We start from the raw sequence: 20,466 nt of genomic DNA on the forward strand, positions 1-20,466 counted from the left end.
TTAAAGGCTTGGGCTCTGTGTGCTGGGTGCTTGGGGCTTTATGAACCTATTTGGGCTAAGGTCAAAGTTGAAGCCCTTTCGCAGCCATTACGCGTAAGAGGCAATTGCGTTGATGTTTATGAATAGTCCTCAGTAGTCCCTCGCGTTCTGCACTGGAGCATGTGACTCTGCCTCCGGTCGAGTCGCGCCGAAAGTCGGCGAAAGTCAAGTATGCTGCCATATGTTCTCGGAGCGCAGCATAAACCAATGGCAAAGCAGTGGCTAAAATTTAGCACAGGGCGGGCGGGGTTGTGGGTGGCTAATGGCAGCGGGCGGCCGAATTGGTGACGTCTGCGGGCCTCTAAGACCGCTGCAGAAGCCAAGCCAGCCGGGCTGGAAAGCCGGAGTCAGGGGGAAAGCCAAAGAAAAACTTAGCTAACGCAGCTGAGCGATGGCAGGCGCACAGGGGCGTAGAAGGAGTTTCACAGGGGGCTTACGATCTCTTAAAAAATTAATTTGTAAACTATCTTAAGTTCTTATAAACCCCACATATGTATGGTTTATTTTTAACGATGTATTTTTTTGTAAAATGTTCAGGTACTTTTGTTGCTCCCTCAGAAAAGTTGTAGCTTAGACGGATAGCTTAAAAAATATAAACGGCTTAGCTAATACTTTAAGAACTTATGAAATAGTTTTACACTTACTATATTTTTATAGCTTAAAATATATATATTTTTATAAATTCTGCCTAAGGTGAATAAGCATTATCCTTGAAGTATTACTTAAAAATATATATACAAATTTTTGGAAATATGTTTTTTTTATCAAAATCTCAAAGGTTAGTTGGGGTCACCTTAAAAGTAAGGATTGTATAAGCTGTGTCTAAGAAGGACGTGCTTAAAACTGATAATTTTTTTGAGACTGGATCTACAAGGTTTCAGTTTTTCAGAACCAAACAGAGTTGTATTACAGGAATACAAGTTCTTAATAATGTAAGGCCTTATAACCCTGCAAACATATATTTTACAAGACACCCCCTTGCTGAAGTCCTGCTAGCGCCCCTGCGAGAGCGAGCGGGACGGCAGTAGGTCCGCTTAGGGGTGCGTCGAGTGGGTGGCGGGTGGTTTTCCTCCGCTTTTCCGAGCTTTCGAGCGAGCTTCTCCGCCGGAGCTTTCGCCTCCGCTCTGGCGCCTGGCGGGGCGGGCATTCATAATGGCGTCCGTCGATACCGCTGGCGAACAGTTCTCAGCGCGCAGCGCCCCAGTGAAGTTCGTAGCAGCGCACAAAGACCTCAGCCTGAGATCATAGGAAAAACAACTCCAAGCGGAAGGAAAGCACAACAAGCTCTGGAGCAGGGCCACCGATACACAACAAGGAAAACAAATCGCCACCACAACAAAAGGACATTTTGCCAGCCGAGCAACTTGGTCCTGATTCCCCGATTCGCTTGGCCAACTTTTGGAATTGAAACGCAGGGTGTGCAGCGAAGCGTGGCCTTTAATTTCGACACTCCATCAGCCCAGCGAAGCAGCAGGAAAACCCCACCACCCCCAAAAAGGACTTGTTTTTAAGGGCTGCCAGAGTTGCCCCATCGTCGCCAGGAGCCCAAAGGAGCCAGAACCCCTTTCAAAACTGAATTCCATGGCAGCAGCCGCATGGAGCTGGCTGTTGGCCCCATTCCTGCTCCTCCACTTGGCCAGTGCCGGAGCGGGCGGAGGAGGAGCAGCAGGATCGGGACACGGACTGACTGGCCCCGCCGTCTTCACCAGCTCCTTTCTGGTGCGCTTCCGGCGCGGAGTGGACAACGGGTTCGCCCATGAAGTGGCCGACAAGTACGGCTTCGACAACCTAGGCCCGGTAAGTGGTTTGTGCGAAAAATCAATTATTGTATTGCCGACGGTCGGGTTGTTTGGGCCAGGTTTGCTGGCCTGGCTTTCAGGTTGACATGCTGCACTTGTCGGGCGAGTGTCAGGCCTTAATTGCGTTGGCTCGAGGGGTTTTTCCAGTATCTCAGTGTGCGTGGGTGCCCAGGAGCGTGATGGGAATGCCAAAGGCAGCTTTTGGCCAGCAGGCAACCGCCAAAGTTTTCGCCTCTGGCATTGGCCAACTTCCGTCGGCAGGCCAAGTTGCTTCCCTTGCATACCGCCAGGCGTAAATTTGCGCATTGCATGCTAAAAAGCCATTGCATTCGAGCCAAGGTCAAAGTGGCGAAAACATACTTTCCCACACACGGGGGTAAATAACACCATAATAGGTCAGTCATTTTACTCAGAAATTTCTGCTGTCTGTGGCACTATGACCTGTCGCATTCCACAGAAAAATAAATCAAAATACCTGCATAGAATGGAATTTTCACTTTGCTGTTCTCGAGATTTCCACAGGTTTTTAAAGATTTTTTGCATGTTGGCAGTTTTTGCATTCTAAATTTATTATATGATTTTATTTCTAAATGATATCGAAATATTTTTTTAATATTAGGAACATAAAGGGCAAAAACAAAACATTTTCTTTTTTGTTTAAATTTTTATATATTATTTAATGTTCTTGAAGGTATGATATGGAGTTAGTAATGTCATTAATATTTATATATTACCACCTTCGGCATTTTCAGTAATTCAAAAAGTTATTATAAATTGTTTTTTAGGTATGGGCAATGTCTTACAATCTCATATATCATTATAAAGTTTTTTTATATATCTACAACTTATAAATAATAGATACACTTTAAAAATGCTCTTGAAATTACGTTTATACAATGTTATAAAACATATCGATGCCAACATATTTCCATATAATTCCAAGTGAAACGTCAGCAGAGACTTTCCTTCTTGTCAGAGAAGGGATTCTGCAATCCTGACAGCATTGCGATTTCCACAGAGACCCTCTTATGTGTTTGGCATCCGTCACAATAATGCATAACCATCGCCCAATTCTGTCAGCACTTGACAGCTATGACGCGCACTTGTTGCACGCTCCACGGATTAGGTCAATAACTCACTCGGGGATTTCGGGATTAATGCGAATTCAAGAGCTGGAACGGACGCAATTAATTAGGGTCATCAATAAGAACTAGAGTGCTTTCGATGGGGTCAGAAATAGGGGGGAACCTATAAAGCAGGCGCTAAATCCAATTAACTCTCCTATTCCTTGGTAATCCGATAGCCAGTCGGCACCTGCGGCCCCAGCTTTCTGTACCCTCGCTCCCAATGGAGATGTCCTTGTTATCCACTGGCTTTATTGCGACATCGATGCTGTTTGCAATGGCGCAATCTCATCTGCCAGTGCCCCCATCCTGAACCAACCCGATAGCTGATTGCATGCCACAGTTGCCATGGACACTGCTCTCGGATTGCACAAGCGTACATACGAGAGTCCTGGCAAAAAGGACTAATTGCGTCGGAATGTTTTTCTTTGGGAAAAAGAAATGGAACGACTAATTCCTGTACCCAGAATCAATGGACGTTGACTCTTGACTCTCGCATTTTAAAAGTCCTTAAAGGGGAAATGGCTTTCCTGTCCACTTATTTATGTCAAAAGTCCTGCGTAATTATTTATTGATTTTGTAATACCCACTCAAATCCCAAAGTACCCCCATCAAATGGGGATTTTCCTGGTTGGGAGTTCTTAAAAATAGACCCTCCCCCGATTTAATTACAAATTACGAATGCCTGTTTGGCATTTTCCCCTCGGACTTCGAACTCGTTTTTAGATAATTGCCAAAAATCCCATGTTCCGTGTGGGTGTGGTCCTTGTAATAAAACTGCGCCACATGTAGAAGTAACCAAAAAACACAAAAAAATCTGTTGCTCCTACGTCAAACGCTATCGCCGAATACAAATCAAAATGTATCTCAGTCCCAGGGCAAACTCGCTTTTGCTTCCATCCCCATCCATATTGCGTATACGCCGCGTCCTCTTATCTGCGGGGCTTTGACGATGACTGCGTTTAGATTTTATTGCCTTTGATGTTACGACCTTATCGGCAGTAAAACGTTAGATTCAGTCAGCTATTGCCGTGCAAATCTAAATAAATCTCGATCCCGCGTTTGAATGTAATTGCTGGCCGACAAATTCAACAAAAGAAGAAAGAAAGCAATGGAAAGCAAGGGAAAGCAAAGAAAGCGAAAGTCAATTTCTTGCTCAAGTAAATACATATGCTTCCTTACAGCCCACGCAGGATTTGAGCCCACACACTTGGCGGAGTTTGATATGAGCAGCTCTGCAATTTTATGCCCAGTGGTTGGCCTAGAATAATTTGCCAAGTTGCCTCGTTGTCTTTGCGATGATTAAAAGTTTACCCGTCGACCAGGCCGAAAGCCTTTGAGCAGGCACAGTGTGTTGGCTCTGGCACACTAACTTTAAAAGCCAACAAACACACCTGTCAGTGAGAGACTATATACATATAAATGTACCCCTCTCAACCCTCATCTACCATCCTTTTGAGCCGCTTGTCGTCGTGGTCGGGCCGGGGGCCAAATCCTTGCATAAAGCGTTAAGTCAGGACTCCTTTTGACGTGGCCAACGGCAACAGGCGTTAGTTGTCAGCACACCCCCCCTGTTTATGGTGTTACTGTTTGAAAAGCCCTCTTAAGTCCCAAGAACAGCAGCAACAATAGTGATTGCAGGAGCAACAGCAGATTGTTACAAGATGTTTACGGACATACGGGAAAGTACATACAAAGTGGTGGGGGTTTTTTAATATTGCGACATAGTTTATAGATAGTATTAAGAGAAGAAAAGGATTCTTAAAGGTATTAAAAAGCATTAAATAAATATTTAACAATAAAACCAATGCATGCTTCTGTCTTTCGAGGGTAATACAGATATTTAAATAATACTTTCCATAGCAACAACATTTATGTGATCTTATTTATTATTTATATTTCTTATTTTTATAAAATAAATTTAACTGAAATCATAAAATAAGTATTTACTGTTTTCTGTTAAATAGAATATTTATTAAAATATTTAATATTAGCATGTTCTGTCACAATTTGTATACCAATTTGACTTTTTTAAATGAATCAAAAGGGTTTTTTATTAACCAACACAATCTTATAACACGAAAATATCTTTCATGTTCTATCTTTTGAGGTTTTTTATGGCATACGTTTTTTTTTCTTCCCTGTTATGAATCCTAAAGTAGAAGCAGTTTTTTGTTAATAAGAATCTTTCCTTCAGATGTCCTTATTCCGTGGAGCTCATTTCAAGTTTCTCGAAAGTATTTGCTTCCCCCAAACGTGTCCTACATCTGTCGGGAGTCCGTGAAATGTCAGCGCTCATCTGCTATGCATAGTTTCATATTGCTAAGCCATAGTTTCCTCATAAATTATGCAAGAGTGTTGTGACCTTATTAAGATGCCAGCAACTACCAGTAGTTGGCCTGCATATTTCCAACTTACCAGGGAACCTCTTCTGTTTGCAACAAAAACCAAACCATACTTTGTTGTTCTCAGCAAAAAGCGAGTAGATCTGCGAAGACAAATGTACCAATGACTTTGCGGTCTGACATTGGCACATTCGTCTCCGTTTGCTTATCGCTGGCTGTTTTCCTTTCATTTATTATGCGAAATGAAAAACGAGTTTACAAATTCGGTGGCCGCTCTTGCCCAGCTGGTTGGAAATTAAAGGCACGGACATGGGCATTCGTAACCCCGGGCCAGCATATGTTGGCAAATACAAGACAAACAAAGGAGGAGCTCGCTGGACAAACAGAGAGGCAGCCGGATGGAGTTCAAGATGCCTGGGAAAAGGTTCGGCCCAAAAACCACAGGCACATATACGCTACACACACCCCACCCACTTGCACACACAATGCCTTATCACGTATACGCAGTGTGGTGGGCCAGGTCCAGGCGCATTATTTATTTATTTTTAGCCCTGGAATACAGCTCGATGGTCCTTTTCAGGACAAAGGCTGGCTATTGTAAGAGCCGCCAGATGACAACAATTTCTCACAGATGGAAGTTTACAACTATCAATGCAGAAATTGGCTCTGAATAGTTTTTCCCACTGGCAATTCCACAGTATTTATAGTTAAAGTACTAAAAATAGAGCAATTTTTAAGAACATTGACTTGCATATGAGTTTCTTGCACTATTCGAAATTTATGCTGCTGTTTATGACGCACACTTGCTGTGGTTTATGGCCAGCACTCTAAAAATGGCTGTGTTGCCTTGAAATAAACGAAGCAAATGGCTGAAAACCAGCATGATTTATTTCCCCTTAAAGGGATTTAAATAAGCTGAGATTCCGAGAATAAACTATTTTTATAACCAAGTTACTTCGGAATCTCAGTGAGATACCAAGCACAAATCAAGGCTTCTTTGTTAGATTTTCATGCAATTTTGATCAATCTAAAAGGTTGACATTGGTTTAATAAAATTACCAAAGTTACCTAAATGGGCCACTTTTCACTTTTCGCCAGTGAAAATGTGACAACGGAAGCCGAACATCTGGCAAATATTTGCCAGCTTTTTGGTTTAAATTTGGGGGTATTGTGTTACGCAACTTAGTCCCCTGATATATGTATAATTTGATAAATGTGTTTTAAACTATGAATATCATATCATATCATAGAAGGGACGGGATTTCATTAGGCACTAATGCTAATTAGAAAGTTTCTGGGGTCGCACAGAAAGTGTGACCCAACTTTAACTAGTTTAGCTGGGTGGCTGTTTAACTTTTCTCGATGTTTTGCAGGGATATATTTATTTATTTGATGGGTGGTGGACTGAAAGGGAGGCTCTCTATAAATAGACAAGCTGTAAACAAGCTGCCGGCTCACTGGGATCAGCTGCTATAATGGAACCAATGGACCGTGCTCTTTGGGCCCTCACAGGTGTCTCCATTGGACAGGTGTCGCTAATGCACACAGCTCCTCCTTCCTCCTTCGTCCTTCGTCCTTGGTCCGCCCGTCAGTGGCTAAACATTTTAATAAATCAACACTTGAGCATTAAGTTTTGTCAAATATTTTCGGCCTCAACAAAGGAAAATACTTCGAGTGCCACAACGATGGAGATATAAAGAAAAACCGAGGCAGGCACAAAGCTCAAACGTGCCGCTTGCTCTTTATAAATAATTAAAAAACTTTTCAGCCCCTCAGGCCAAAAATGTCTGCAGTTGATAAACGAGTGTGTGAATAGCACACAATACATAATTACTCTCTCTTTGTTTTCCCATTTTTTTGCGTGTGCACTCCTGCTAATGTCAAAGGTCAGTGTGGTAAAAGTTTTGTGTTTGCCATGCGGGCAAATTTCATTTCGAAACAAATTAGATGAAAATCTTGAAATTTAATTAGCCAACTGCCAGCTGGCGTGGCTGCAAGAGAATGTCAGGCCGTAAAATGTGTCGAGTCGCCAGTGTTTGCTTTGAGAAATCGCTCATACGCAGTGTCTGCCCAGCGAAGGCATGTCAATGTCAACAGTTCCCCCCCCAGATAATTGTACGGTGTGTGTGCCCTGCTCCGAATGTGAAAGCGCCTTAAAGGCTTACCACCATTCCACTGCTGGCCTTACTTCTGACCCAGTTTGTAGAAAACTGATAATTAATTTGAGTTTCACTTGCAGCTTAAATATTATTCGGTAGCTTAAATCAATTTGTGCACCTCAAGACAGGGAACAAATCAAATGCCACAAGCACAGGCACATGCCGAAAGCCTCAATCACAGCTTATTAGTCGAGTTGGCGGCACAGCTGTTTGTCTTTGCCGCATCCTGTTGAATTATTCACGAGTCCTTGCGCCAGGACACTCATTTGCATTTCTCCAATTTGCCACCTGCCATCGAGGTCCTCTAATTTTGGGGCTGTGCAAATTTGCATGCCATTTATTGACGACTGGATTTGCGCGAATCGCCAAGCTGTCAATCCAAACACTCTTATTTGCATTGTTTTGGCCCAGACGAGACAGACGTATTTTTGCGTATTTTTGTGATTTTTTCAATTGAATCAAAGTGCCATTCCTGACAGAAGGAAGGGGAGGTGCGGATTTTCTCTATACCATCACGTTTAAATGCCATCAGTTCCATTTCAGCAATCTGCACCAGTGATTTTCGCTTGTAGCGATAATTTATGCAAACACAATAGTGCACTGACTTGCTCCCCTATTATTGATTGATTGATTAATTGGAGTGGGAAAGAGGAGGACAGCCATTTTTCCTAATTAGCCACGTTGCACTGCGAACACATTTATCACATTGTAACCCGACTGCCCTGCTATCTATATTATATTATGTGTTATGTGTACGCCAGTAGTTATTGACGGCTAGTGCCACTAGAAAAATTGGCCAGCTTCTGATAAAGTGACTGTGCCTGTTCTTGATAAACGGCTGCTACTGCTGACGTCGGTTAACTAAACCGGGCTAAAAAGCATTGACTAACTGGGCGCACAAATTGATGAATGGTTTTTCCTCGGATACAAATAAAATGTGACGATTGCGTATTGTCCTTTATCTGAGATGTATTTATTATACTGTTCGCATAATCTCTTGCCCACTTTGGGCGGAAACGGAAGTCGAACTAAGTGGGATTGATTTTCTTTTACTTTTAGTCTACTTTAGGGATGCCTCTGACATCACAGGGGAGTTAAATAAGAGTGCCTAAAAGTATGGAGTGAATAAATCCTCTGGTCTTCCAAAATATATTGCTGCATACTTTTAGACTCCTTTATAGGTGATTTATTATTATTATTGAATTATTATTCATTTATTAAAATTTCCTAATGATAAACCCAAAATATATTACTTTCTTCTAAGGAAAAACAAAATTGAAATTAAATTTTTAATAAAACCTTTCCTCCACAAAATCAATACATCTTCCTGTATTTTTAGATTGAATATGCTAATAAATGCAAATAAAATATTACCAACGTGGGTTGTGCCAGTGGCTTTGCCAAAATACTACGCATTTTCGCCCCCAAGGAAGCGTTTAACACGAAACTCTTCTGTCCGACACACAGAAAATTATTCTGGCATCGAAACTAAATATTTTATCAGCTCTTCCGAGGGAATTTAAAGGCAATTCTGTTTGCTCAACTTGTTGAATGCCCTGCCATGGTGCAGCTGACCGAACCAGAATTCGATTAAGGTAAACAAAGGGGGCTGTATTAACAAGTTAAAGTCCTTATTGTGTGCTCACACTGAGCCCCAAGGCACACAAACGGTCCGCCCATTGTTGTATGCTATTTTTGCAGGCACTGTGAAATATCTGCTGCACATAAATACATGGCCATGTACATGGGATGGCCATATATATATAGGGGGAGGCTGTCATGTACAGCGCATCTGCTGATATTTCAGCTTTTCCAGCGAGTTTTTCATTCACCTTTCATGAATTCTCACGCGCGGGGCGAGTGAAAATCCATAAATTTCTGATTCTGACGGGAGAGGAGAGATGACGTGTCACTGGGGCAGGCGACTTGTGGCCATGATCCGGTGACAATAGCGCCCACGCCAAAAGGATACCGCTCTTAGTGATGTAACTACACAGCTGTTGTCCTTTTGGTAAGAGGAAAAAAATAGAAAGTTTGAAGCAACAAGTGTCGACGAACGGCTTCTTGTTAATAAATTTGCGATTTAAATGCGGCAGCCGACTAATTATAGACACCAATTTGGCAGGCTGAAGAGTGAGCAATGGCCAAAACGCACACATGTGCGAGCTTTTTCGTGTGGGTGGTGTCGAGCTTAAGAAACCTACACACACACACACTGAAACAAAGGGGGTGGCCAACAGCTGCCACACTTGCCACGAAGCCCCGTTATCACCCCGTGTGTGCGACACAATATATTTATAATGGCGAGCCGGGCAAACAGACACAATGGCAGCTATATTGCCACATTAGACCTCCTGCTTTTCGCACCTCCCACATAAATCCCCATCTAAATTTTTGTCTTTACTCTTACTTTTACTTTCACTTGGCATATACCATATGCTCAGCTCATGAAGAGAAATCCGCAAATTATGCGGGGACATCTAAAAATATGCAAGCAATTTAGCCACATGTGGTCGACCGGCCAACAGATTAGTTAATTCCCATTGTTCATGTGTGTGGGCCCACTGTGCGTATACGCAATGCCATCGTTATCTATCCATTCTATACATTTTTTTCGTGGCAACATACTTAGGAAGTCCATTAAACTGGCTGGGCTGCGATAGGCCAACCAAGCCAGCTGGCCAGCTGTTGCAGTACCCATCGAGTAATTTACAAACAAATTAACAGGGCATAAAAATAGACGAACTCCCCTGCGTTCGCATTGTCGAACTGTCTGTGGAGTACTGTGATTGACAGCAGTCAACGGATTGATGGCCCTCCAGTTGCGCGCCCTTCCGATGTTTTGTTTCCCTGCTTACTTATGCGCGGCACTTGGCGCCTAAGTAAACCGGGGGTGTCCTGTTTCCACCCCTACACCCCCAGATTTCTTGGGAAGGGTGTTGTCCTTTATTGACTGCCGGTCGGCGGTGGTGACGGCTGACGTGGCTGGCTGGGAATTCATCAATTTGTGACATAAAGTCTGGAAATGTAAGTCGAATTCCGGGAATATTTATGAAAGATGTACACAGCGATATCGGGGTTTAAGGTTCGGGAGTTGGTTTCACAAATCAACAAACAAGAAACCGAAAGTCAACATAAATGTTAATTAATTTAAGAAAAAGGGAAGACTTAGCTAAAACCCACAATATAATGCCAAGCTGAATTTTCTCTGTCTTGCAAATAATAATATATATAATTTGTTTTTTAAAAATTTTCTATTAGTTTCTACACAGTACAGTATTTAAAAGTATACATTTGAATTTTTCAATTTATAAATTTCTGGTGGCGAAATCAGTTTTAAGCAAATACCTTTACTATAGTTGGAATATTAAGGAAAAATTTGGTAGATGTATCTTTAATAGTTTAGGATCTGCACTGACTCCTTAAAATAAAACGATATATAGAACATCAATTCTTTGCATGTTAAGATCTAAAGTTAAAGTACAAGGTTAAATCAAGAGGTAATTGTAGCATTTTATTTTCTGTGTCTTGCCTTCGGGGCTTCTTATTTCGCTTGTTAATTTTATTGGATATTTATTAGACACTTCTGTCGTTTTCTTAGAATTACGCATTTTCGTCTGATCAAAGAAATTTCTGCCGTTCCCGCAACCCTTACCGATAAGAATTAAACCCCCATTCCTTTGCGGCCAAAGTGTTGAGGCCAAATTGGAAGTTTGCAGACAGCGGTCAGAAAAGCCATAAACGCCGAAACAGGCGTAAAAGAGTGAAAACATTCCACTGCTTCAATTTGCGGCCCAAGTATTCTTATTCATATTTAATGCTGCTGCGAAAGGGGGGAGGAATCCTTAAAACCACCGCGTGGGAGGGTTTTGCATAAGCTCACGTTGATGAAAATCCGACGGGTTGCAAGAACCTTTGTTTAGTGAAAGTCTTCAGTCGGGTTTAAGCAATTACCCACGTGTGCGTAGAACTCCTGCCAGGATCCAGCAGCCAGGAAGCCTTTCAAGTCACCATCCTTATAATTTTGCGGCTTGCTTGGTTAATGAGCCACGTTTTAAAAATAGATTCGCAGTCGGCGGGCTGTTTTTGCTGGCAAATTGATGGGCATTGTCATCGCCATTACCATTCCCCATCTATGCTGTTTTATTGATGCGCATTTGCGCGAATTATGAATTGATAGCAAAGGCACTCAACGCCGCACAGCTGCTAATTAATCACGATGTAAGCCTGAATTATGCAGGACTCCAGGCGCCCGTCCAAAAGGGCAAAGTTAAACGACGCCAAACAGCTGGCCAAACGCAATTTGAGTTTCCAATAGCTAAGAGATGAGCAACATGTTGCAGCCGGATCAAAAAACATACACTGAGGAAATAAAATCAAAGAGCAATAGATATAGTTACATAAAACATCCTATTTTATTGAAACAGCGGGGCTTTTTAATCACTTCCTAAGGTGTCTAAAAGTATGCAGTAAGAAAGCATTCTTCAAAATATTTAAGTTCCAATATTTTGTTGCATACTTAAAGTGATTTTTAAAAATTAGTATGTTTGCAATGTCATAAAAATCTCTAGGGTTTTGAAAGCTCTTACGAAAGTGCCTAAAAGTATGCAACAAAAACTGCATTCATAGGATTTTGTTGTTGCATACTTTTAGACACCCTTAGAAATTGTTATAAAATATGCAGAATATTTTTTTGATATTTTTTTAGAGAGTCTGAGTCTGTAATCTTGATTCAAGACTATTTTGCCTACGTGTAGACCAAAAATAGTAAAACATTCCCAAGGGCAGCCTGCCATTGGCCAAGTGAAAGTGGGTTTGGCCCGAGGGCCCGGCACGTATCGTGTGGAAACTCGAGATCCCTTTCACTGAAATTGCAGTGGGGAAAAACGGAAAATTACTGGCCCAGTCCTGGGGGCCCAGCTATTCTGGCACTCAATTTACCAAAGCCAATTAATGATGATGATGTTGGAGTTGCTGCTGCTGCTGCTGCTGCTGCCTCAGTGGCTCCTGCTGCAGATGATGATTATGACTGGCAATTTAGAGGGCGCAATTATGGGCACACACACACACACACCAAACACAACACCCCATCGGAATGTGTGTGAGAAATAGCTTGGGCCAAACTCAATTAGAGCGCAATTACGGGTCACGCTTCTAGGCGCAAAACAAGCACAGAATTAATGTGTTTCCCCCACTTAAAATGCCACGGGGTCTAATGAAATGTTGCCTTGCATTCTGGAATCTTTACAGCTGGTCGGCGCCGATGGACAGGAGTATCACTTCAAGCACAGGACCCTTCCCCACGCCCGGTCCAGGCGCAGTCTGACGCACACACGGGCCCTCAAGAGCCACCCGGCGGTAAGTAGGTGGAAATGCAGAAGACTCCCACCAAGGCCAAAAGGGAAAACGCGCCACTTGGCTCACTTACTGCTAGTTCAGGCGAAAACAAGGTAGAAACGTGCCCAATGCAATGGAATGAATGCAGACAGGGAAATAAATGTTTATTGGGTATCTGGAATTTTGCTCATAATATTAATTTCATACTCTTGAATCACATCCTTTACATTTTCCGAAAATGTGTACCTGGTATTCTTGCTAAAAATAATATTATTATTTATTTTTTTAAAGGACTAAATAATTTATATTCTTATAATATAAAGTAGAAGTTGCTAATCTATATTTCTTTCTAAAACAAAACAAGGCTACTAGAGCGTTGGAAAAGATCCAATGTTTACAAAGCAATCTTAAAAACACCATTTAGAATAAATACACCACTTATAAGCTTTTTGCTTAGTAACAAAATAGATACCTCTAGGCCCTGTGTAAGTAGGTCGACAGGTAACAATGTGCCTGCTTTTTCGCACGAGTGTCAAATGTCAGAGTTCACTGCGAGCTCCCAAAATAGTTTGCACCGGACATTGTTCGCCGTCATAGGGACATTGATTGCATGGCGATAGGATGCAAGTCCGTTTGTCCACCGGAGTGGAACGTGCCATTAGGCCATTGTCGATAATCAGCGTGCCAAATGCATTGCACAAACAAATGTGCAGCCATCCACAGGACACAATATGAAAATTGGCATGCAAACTGGGTCGTTTCGTTTCTGTTCACAGCTGTTTGCACAGCTTTGGATTGGAAAACACACACGCATAGCAATGACCCGCATGTTGAGGGACTTACATGGGTTTTTGCTCCCAGGTTCTGTGATAGATAGCGCATATAAGCCTAACCCACTTGCGGTTGCCACGCCGACCTTAACACTAATGGGTTCTCTCTCAATCCACAGGTTCACACGGCCGTGCAACAGCCGGGATTCAAGAGGGTTAAGCGCGGTCTGCGGCCAGCGGTTCCCGCCATTCACGGAATGAAGTTCGACCTAAAAATGGGCGAGGCCAATCGGATTGAGGAGGAGCCCACCGACCCCTACTTCCCCATGCAATGGTATCTCAAGAACACGGGTCAGAATGGCGGAAAAGTACGATTGGATCTGAATGTTCAGGCTGCCTGGGCCCAGGGAATCACCGGAAAGAATGTGACAACGGCCATCATGGATGATGGTGGGTATTTTCGGAAGCGAAAAATGTATAAATCCAATCTCCAGTTTTATTAACTTTCCACTTTATTATTACATTTGCTGCCCAGGCGTGGACTACATGCATCCGGATCTGAAATTTAATTATGTGAGTATGAAACCCTTCCAGTCCGGAGAATAATATTTGCGAGCTTTTAATTAAATTTCGGCTTACATATCAGTTGCAAATGTGGCTTTATTCCTTGGATTGAGGTTCTATATATACAATCCAATTTAGCTGCTGTTGAAACCCCTAGTGTGCAGCAAAGTTGTCGGGAAATTGAAGCGAAAAGCTTAAACTTTTCCTGACATTAAAACTTTCCACCATCATTATTGTCAAAGTGCTTATCTGCCATGCATATTTAAACAGCTCTCGGTGAAAGGTCTGGGTCCAGAAAAGGCCAAATATAAATGTTACGGAATAAAGTGAATAATATTACCCCAAAAGCTACAACAAAAAGTACTTACCTGGGTACATACAAATACGTACCCGTAATTTATCTGGTTATATGTATCTACTCATTTCCAGAACGCCGAGGCCAGTTATGACTTCAGCAGCAACGATCCCTTTCCATATCCCCGATACACCGACGACTGGTTCAACAGGTAAGTGAAAAAGCCAATCAATTTCTGGGAAAATGTCCTTGATGGTCGTTATAGAATTTACAACATGATTTGTTTATGTCATATGATTTAAATGGAATTTGCAAGTTGATGACTAAAGCTGCCTTTCTCTGTGGCAAGGCAAACTTTTGCTAATTGAAAGACAGTTGCTGGAATTAAGTGCTACTTTCTGTTGGGACCACAAAGTTCCAGGGCTCCATTCATTTAGCCCTTTAGTTTGCTGCTGTGTGTGCTAGCTTATAATGCGCACTGCTTAATGGATAGAGAGGACTTTTTATTAAGCTGCTTACCTGCAGGATTCCCTGTAAATGTTTTTACCCCCATATCTACTGTATCTTGCAGTCATGGAACTCGTTGTGCCGGCGAAGTGGCTGCTGCCAGAGATAATGGAATTTGCGGCGTTGGCGTTGCTTATGACAGCAAAATCGCAGGTAAGTGGCTTTGGCGGGATACTCTGCATAAATATATGCCACGTCTTCGAGGTCCCGACCTCGAAAGTTTTTTGGCTGATAAATCGCATTACGCATACGCCGCGTAAACCATTGTAAATCAATTGACAGCTCTACAGCTCTGTGTGCTATTAAATGGAAAGTTCATGGGCCATATTTCCTCATTGTAAATTGAATTCCGAAAAACATAAATGGGGCTGTTTTTTTGCCCTGGGAATGGGACCGCAACAAGTGTGGCCGCGTTATCTGTCATTTTTTATCGCCCACCGGGGAGAAATCATGTGAAAAATCGGGAAAATTTCGAAGCCGGGAAATGCAGTGGAATTTTTACGATTGCCGTAAAGCGCCAAGTGAAAGTGACTGGTGGTGGGGTGGTTCGGCGGGGCTGGGTCGTATAAATATTGATTTATAATTTCCGCCATTAGATTTAATGCATACTTATCGCTCGCTCCGCAGGCATTCGCATGCTGGACCAGCCCTACATGACGGACCTAATCGAGGCCAACTCCATGGGCCACGAGCCGCACAAAATCCACATCTACAGCGCCTCCTGGGGTCCCACCGATGATGGCAAGACGGTGGACGGTCCCCGGAATGCCACCATGCGAGCGATAGTCCAGGGCGTGAATGAGGTATGATCCAGGGGTCCAAATGTACAATCCCCGGAATTAATGGCTAATCTTTCACACCACCCGCAGGGTCGAAATGGCCTCGGGAACATCTATGTTTGGGCCTCCGGCGACGGCGGCGAGGAGGACGACTGCAACTGCGACGGCTACGCCGCCTCCATGTGGACCATTTCCATTAACAGCGCCATCAACGACGGCCAGAACGCCCACTACGACGAGAGCTGCAGCTCCACGCTGGCCTCCACGTTCAGCAACGGAGCCAAGGACCCCAACACGGGCGTTGCCACCACGGACCTCTATGGCAAGTGCACGACCACCCACTCGGGCACCAGTGCGGCGGCACCCGAAGCAGCGGGCGTCTTCGCCCTGGCCCTGGAGGCCAAGTGAGTAATCCCCCCGGCCTAAATCCCTTCAGATTGATACACTCGAAAAATAGTCCGAAAATATCTCTAATTTGGGTAAAAAAAATTCCATGAAGACCTTAGTATTGGTCGTATCTGAAGATATAGAACAGATCAGCCTTCTGCTTAAAAAAGTTTTACAGAAACTCAAGAGAACTCAAGTGGCTTCATAGGCCATGATTGGATTATCTAAGGTTTTCTAATAATAAAGTTCAGACCAAACATTTTCAGTTTGGCCTTTTCACACTTGTTTATAAATTTTAAACTCCATATACAGAAATCATGATTACAAAATCCCAAAAATGCCTTACTTATTTTTCGAGTGTGCCCCTTTTGTCATTTTATGAATTTATGCTAATCCCGCTTTAACCCACACAACCCTCACAGCCCGCAGCTGACTTGGCGCGACATCCAGCATCTGACGGTGCTGACATCGAAGCGCAACTCTCTGTTCGATGCCAAGAACCGCTTCCACTGGACAATGAACGGCGTGGGCCTAGAGTTCAATCACCTCTTTGGATTCGGCGTGCTGGATGCCGGCGCCATGGTCACACTATCTAAGCAGTGGCATGCAGTGCCACCACGTTACCACTGCGAGGCGGGCGAGCTCACCCAGCCACAGTGAGTACAGCACGGAATACTTCCTGGCCTAAACCAACTTAACCTTTTCTGTACATTATCCCAGGGCCATCGTCATGGGTCGCTCGCTCTTCTGGGAGATCAAAACCGATGCCTGCAAGGGCACTGACACGGAAGTGAACTACTTGGAACATGTACAGGCGGTGATCTCGGCGAATGCCTCACGACGGGGCGATCTGGAGCTTTTCCTTACATCTCCCATGGGCACCAAGTGAGTAAAAATATAGCCATAATGTGGAAAACTGTTTTTTTAATTATTCTAAAATCCTGATCTTAAGTACTGTCCTAAAAACATTTTTTGTTAATCTTCAAAAAAGACCTTTCCCAAAAAAAAAAATTTTGCAACTGTTTTAAAAAATGTAGAAAATAGTAGAGTCCAATTTTTAATTATACAAGTAAAATTCTATAAGAATATTAAATATTAAAAAAAAAATGTTAATATTTCTCATTGAGTAGTATTAGGATTACATTTATTAAGGCCGGTAAAGATTCCTTTCAAGATGTTTCTCCATTACAAATAATCTTATTCCATTTCCTTCACTTCTTTTTGTGCATTATTCTTGTTGTTCTGACAAATTCAACAAATATCCATTATCCCACAGATCCATGATCCTGTCGAGGCGGGCCAACGATGATGACCACCGCGACGGCTTCACCAAGTGGCCCTTCATGACCACCCACTCGTGGGGCGAGTATCCGCAGGGCACCTGGAAACTGGAGGTAGTACACATATGGGGTTCTATATTTAGTCACGTTAACCAAAACGATTCCGCCCACAGGCACGTTTCAACTCCCCGCAAACCCGACATGGCTATCTGCTGGAATGGTCCCTGGTCCTCCACGGCACCAAGGAGGCGCCCTACCGCACCCTGCACCCCTCCTCGCCGCACTCCAAGCTGGCCATTGTGAAGAAGGCGCACGAGGACAAGAAGATGAAGTAGGGCGGGTCGCGCCGGGGGTCAGAGGTCAGGTCCAGATAAACATCCGCGTAGCGACGTCCATTAGGCAGCTTGGCGTTTCATCATCGAGTTTAGCGTGAGGTTCAATAAAAGTGCTGGCTGTGTTTTATTTTGGAATAGGATTGATTGAGATTAAACTCTATTGATTTCGATTGCGTTTTTCCTTTATGCCATTTCAAATATTTGTTTTGGATCTGTCGAACTGAAAGTTAATTTAAGCAAGTGATGTTGTTTATCAGTTTGTGTAATTAGTTTTTAATTTGATGAGCTAAGCTAATCGTTTCATTCGCCGTTTAAATCATTTCTGGAAATTGCAAAGCGCACATTTACCACATTAGAAAAGGACTCGTAAGTCCTGCACTCGACACCACGATCCGTTCAGTGTCCTAGCAAACTCTGTAGTGAATATCAAAGAAAACCACAAACTAAGAACAAAGAAAACAGGTATAGCAGGTAGAGCCGGTATTCGAAAGGTGCGAGATAGGTGCGGGAGATAGAGATATAATGGAGGAAACCAACTAGAACAAAGAAACCCAGGATAAACCCTATGTAAATGTGTAATATCTATATGTATACATACCCTATCTTTAACTGCGTCCTTTGCCGTTAGACTCTTAAATCTATCTAGTATAAAATACAAACAACTAAACAAAGTATTTACACGTATTTTAAAGCTACGTCCTTTGTTCTCCATACTATATATATATACACACGAGAATATACCTACATGCATATAATATGTACTTAAAGGAAACTTAGCAAAAACATAAAATGTTAATCCCATAAATGCGGAACAAGTTTGTCGCTTCACTTTGGTTGCAAGCCGAATTCTGCTTTTATTTCGAGACGACTCGTACGTGTGAAATGCATTTACATACATAGTTTTCCTTTCAGTTTCTTTCGGGGGCCAAAAAAATCCACAACATAGTAACATTAATGGTGTGAAACCAACGTAGAACGGAGCGAGTGTTATGTAAAAACATAAACAAATGTTAAAGTACAAGTGCGGAACCTTGAATGGTGAGCAGCGAGTTTAGCACGTAACGTCAGATACAGATACAGATTGTTTTACCTAGTCTAATAACTGAGATACAGCGCATTGTTAAAGTTTATCGATAATGTGCGAGAGGAGTGAACAAAAATTATATATATGCAGAAGTACATACATGTGTAATTATTAATCAAAAACCACACGAGGAGATGGCGGCGAAATCTGTTGTGGCATAACCATTATATACATACACCGAATATTTAACTATATATGCATAAATGTATGATACGTATATAGATATACATATGTACCACAAAATAAACGCAAGGAGTATCTTATGTGGCCGTTAAGTTGAACTTTGATGTTGTAGATACAAAGCAGTAGCACACAATAGAGGCAGCACACCACTTAGAACTATACTCGTATAAGGAAGTGTGAATGCTAGATGCCCAGTGCATCGAACACCGATTGATGATTGCATATTTAATTATTTCCCATAGCGCTCAATATTCTGTCTTTTGGTGCGGTTTTGTCATTTCCATGTAATTGAACAGAAAGAGAATTTAATTTTGTAAATAAAAGTTAAGAAAAAACGGATTAAAGCGTTTGATTTTTGGGATAGTAACAACCTATTTGAAATCTTATCCATTAAAACTTACAGAAATAGAAACTATTCGGCAAATGTTTCGAAAGAGGTTATTCAAGTATTTAAAAAATATTTATACTTTTGAGATACAATTTAGAACGTCGGTCAATGAATTTATTTCAATTGTTTAGACTAGTTTCTAAATTATATTTAAAATTGTTTTTCTTAGTGTAGTGGCGTCAGCCCAAAAGCTTTTGCTTCTGCTTTTCTACACTCAGTGTTTGTGTACAGGAAACTCTACAAAAAGTTACCAAAAAGCTTTTAAAATCCTGGTTCTTGGAAAAATCAACAAGCTCTCCTTATAAAGCTTTCTCCCACAAAGGATATACTTTGGAGCTTTGTCCCACTGGACCCTGCTGGGAATTAAATGACCACACTTTATATATATTTCCTTAATATTATGAACATCAATTAATTATGGAACACTATTTTGGCCATGTCCCGTACACGCTTTCAAAATATAATTAATGAAAGCCAATTAATATGCCAGAATGAGCATGTGATAGCTGCAGGATGTGGGGTAAAGGGATTACTGTCCTGCTGAGGTCCACTTTATACGAAAATCACATTGAATATGTCGCAATATTTCGAAATTATTTCGCAGCTATTTCCATTTCGTATCTATTTGCGGGTGATTTATAGATTTTTTTCCCACATAACATATATTCTAATAATGGTCGGGCCAAATTCGTACTTTTGTGTGAAAAAGGGCAACAGTTTTAATTGTTGACTCAACTAATTGCGCGATATCCGCCTAGGAGTCCTTGGTCCTTGGCGGGCGTGTCCTGCGAGCTTTTTGTGTAGCTCCATTTCTGTTTGTAGCCGGAAATATTTATTAACTAGAAATTGCATGGCACAAAGGCAACAAGCAGGCCGCAGGAAGGAAGGAAGTGGGCAAACATGTGACGCACCCCCAGGAGCAAATATAACTTACACATATACACACCGAGTGACTCCATGGCGTATACGCAACGCACAGCGTGTCGGCTACGTGTTGTTTTTAGGCCTTCATAAATCATCCGGCTGCGGGCATATGATAAATTGTCATACTAATTGTTTTTAGCGTCCAAGACATGCCGCGTAGAAACGTG

General features: G+C 42.3%; 1 protein-coding gene across 1 annotated transcript; it reads left to right on the forward strand.

The window, feature by feature from the left end:
- Nucleotides 1–1,220: 1,220 nt before the first annotated feature.
- LOC119561125 (neuroendocrine convertase 2) lies at nucleotides 1,221–19,326 on the forward strand. The gene is made up of 12 exons (XM_037875042.1): nucleotides 1,221–1,836; nucleotides 12,717–12,824; nucleotides 13,753–14,023; nucleotides 14,109–14,146; nucleotides 14,567–14,643; nucleotides 15,004–15,092; nucleotides 15,567–15,742; nucleotides 15,809–16,122; nucleotides 16,528–16,761; nucleotides 16,826–16,990; nucleotides 17,382–17,499; nucleotides 17,559–19,326. Exons 1-12 carry the CDS (start codon nucleotides 1,621–1,623, stop codon nucleotides 17,718–17,720), a joined length of 1,968 nt encoding a protein of 655 aa, XP_037730970.1. The 5' UTR covers nucleotides 1,221–1,620; the 3' UTR covers nucleotides 17,721–19,326.
- The last annotated feature ends 1,140 nt before the right edge of the window (nucleotides 19,327–20,466 follow it).

This window comes from Drosophila subpulchrella, chromosome 3R, assembly GCF_014743375.2.
Source record: "Drosophila subpulchrella strain 33 F10 #4 breed RU33 chromosome 3R, RU_Dsub_v1.1 Primary Assembly, whole genome shotgun sequence".
Taxonomy (NCBI): domain Eukaryota; kingdom Metazoa; phylum Arthropoda; class Insecta; order Diptera; family Drosophilidae; genus Drosophila; species Drosophila subpulchrella.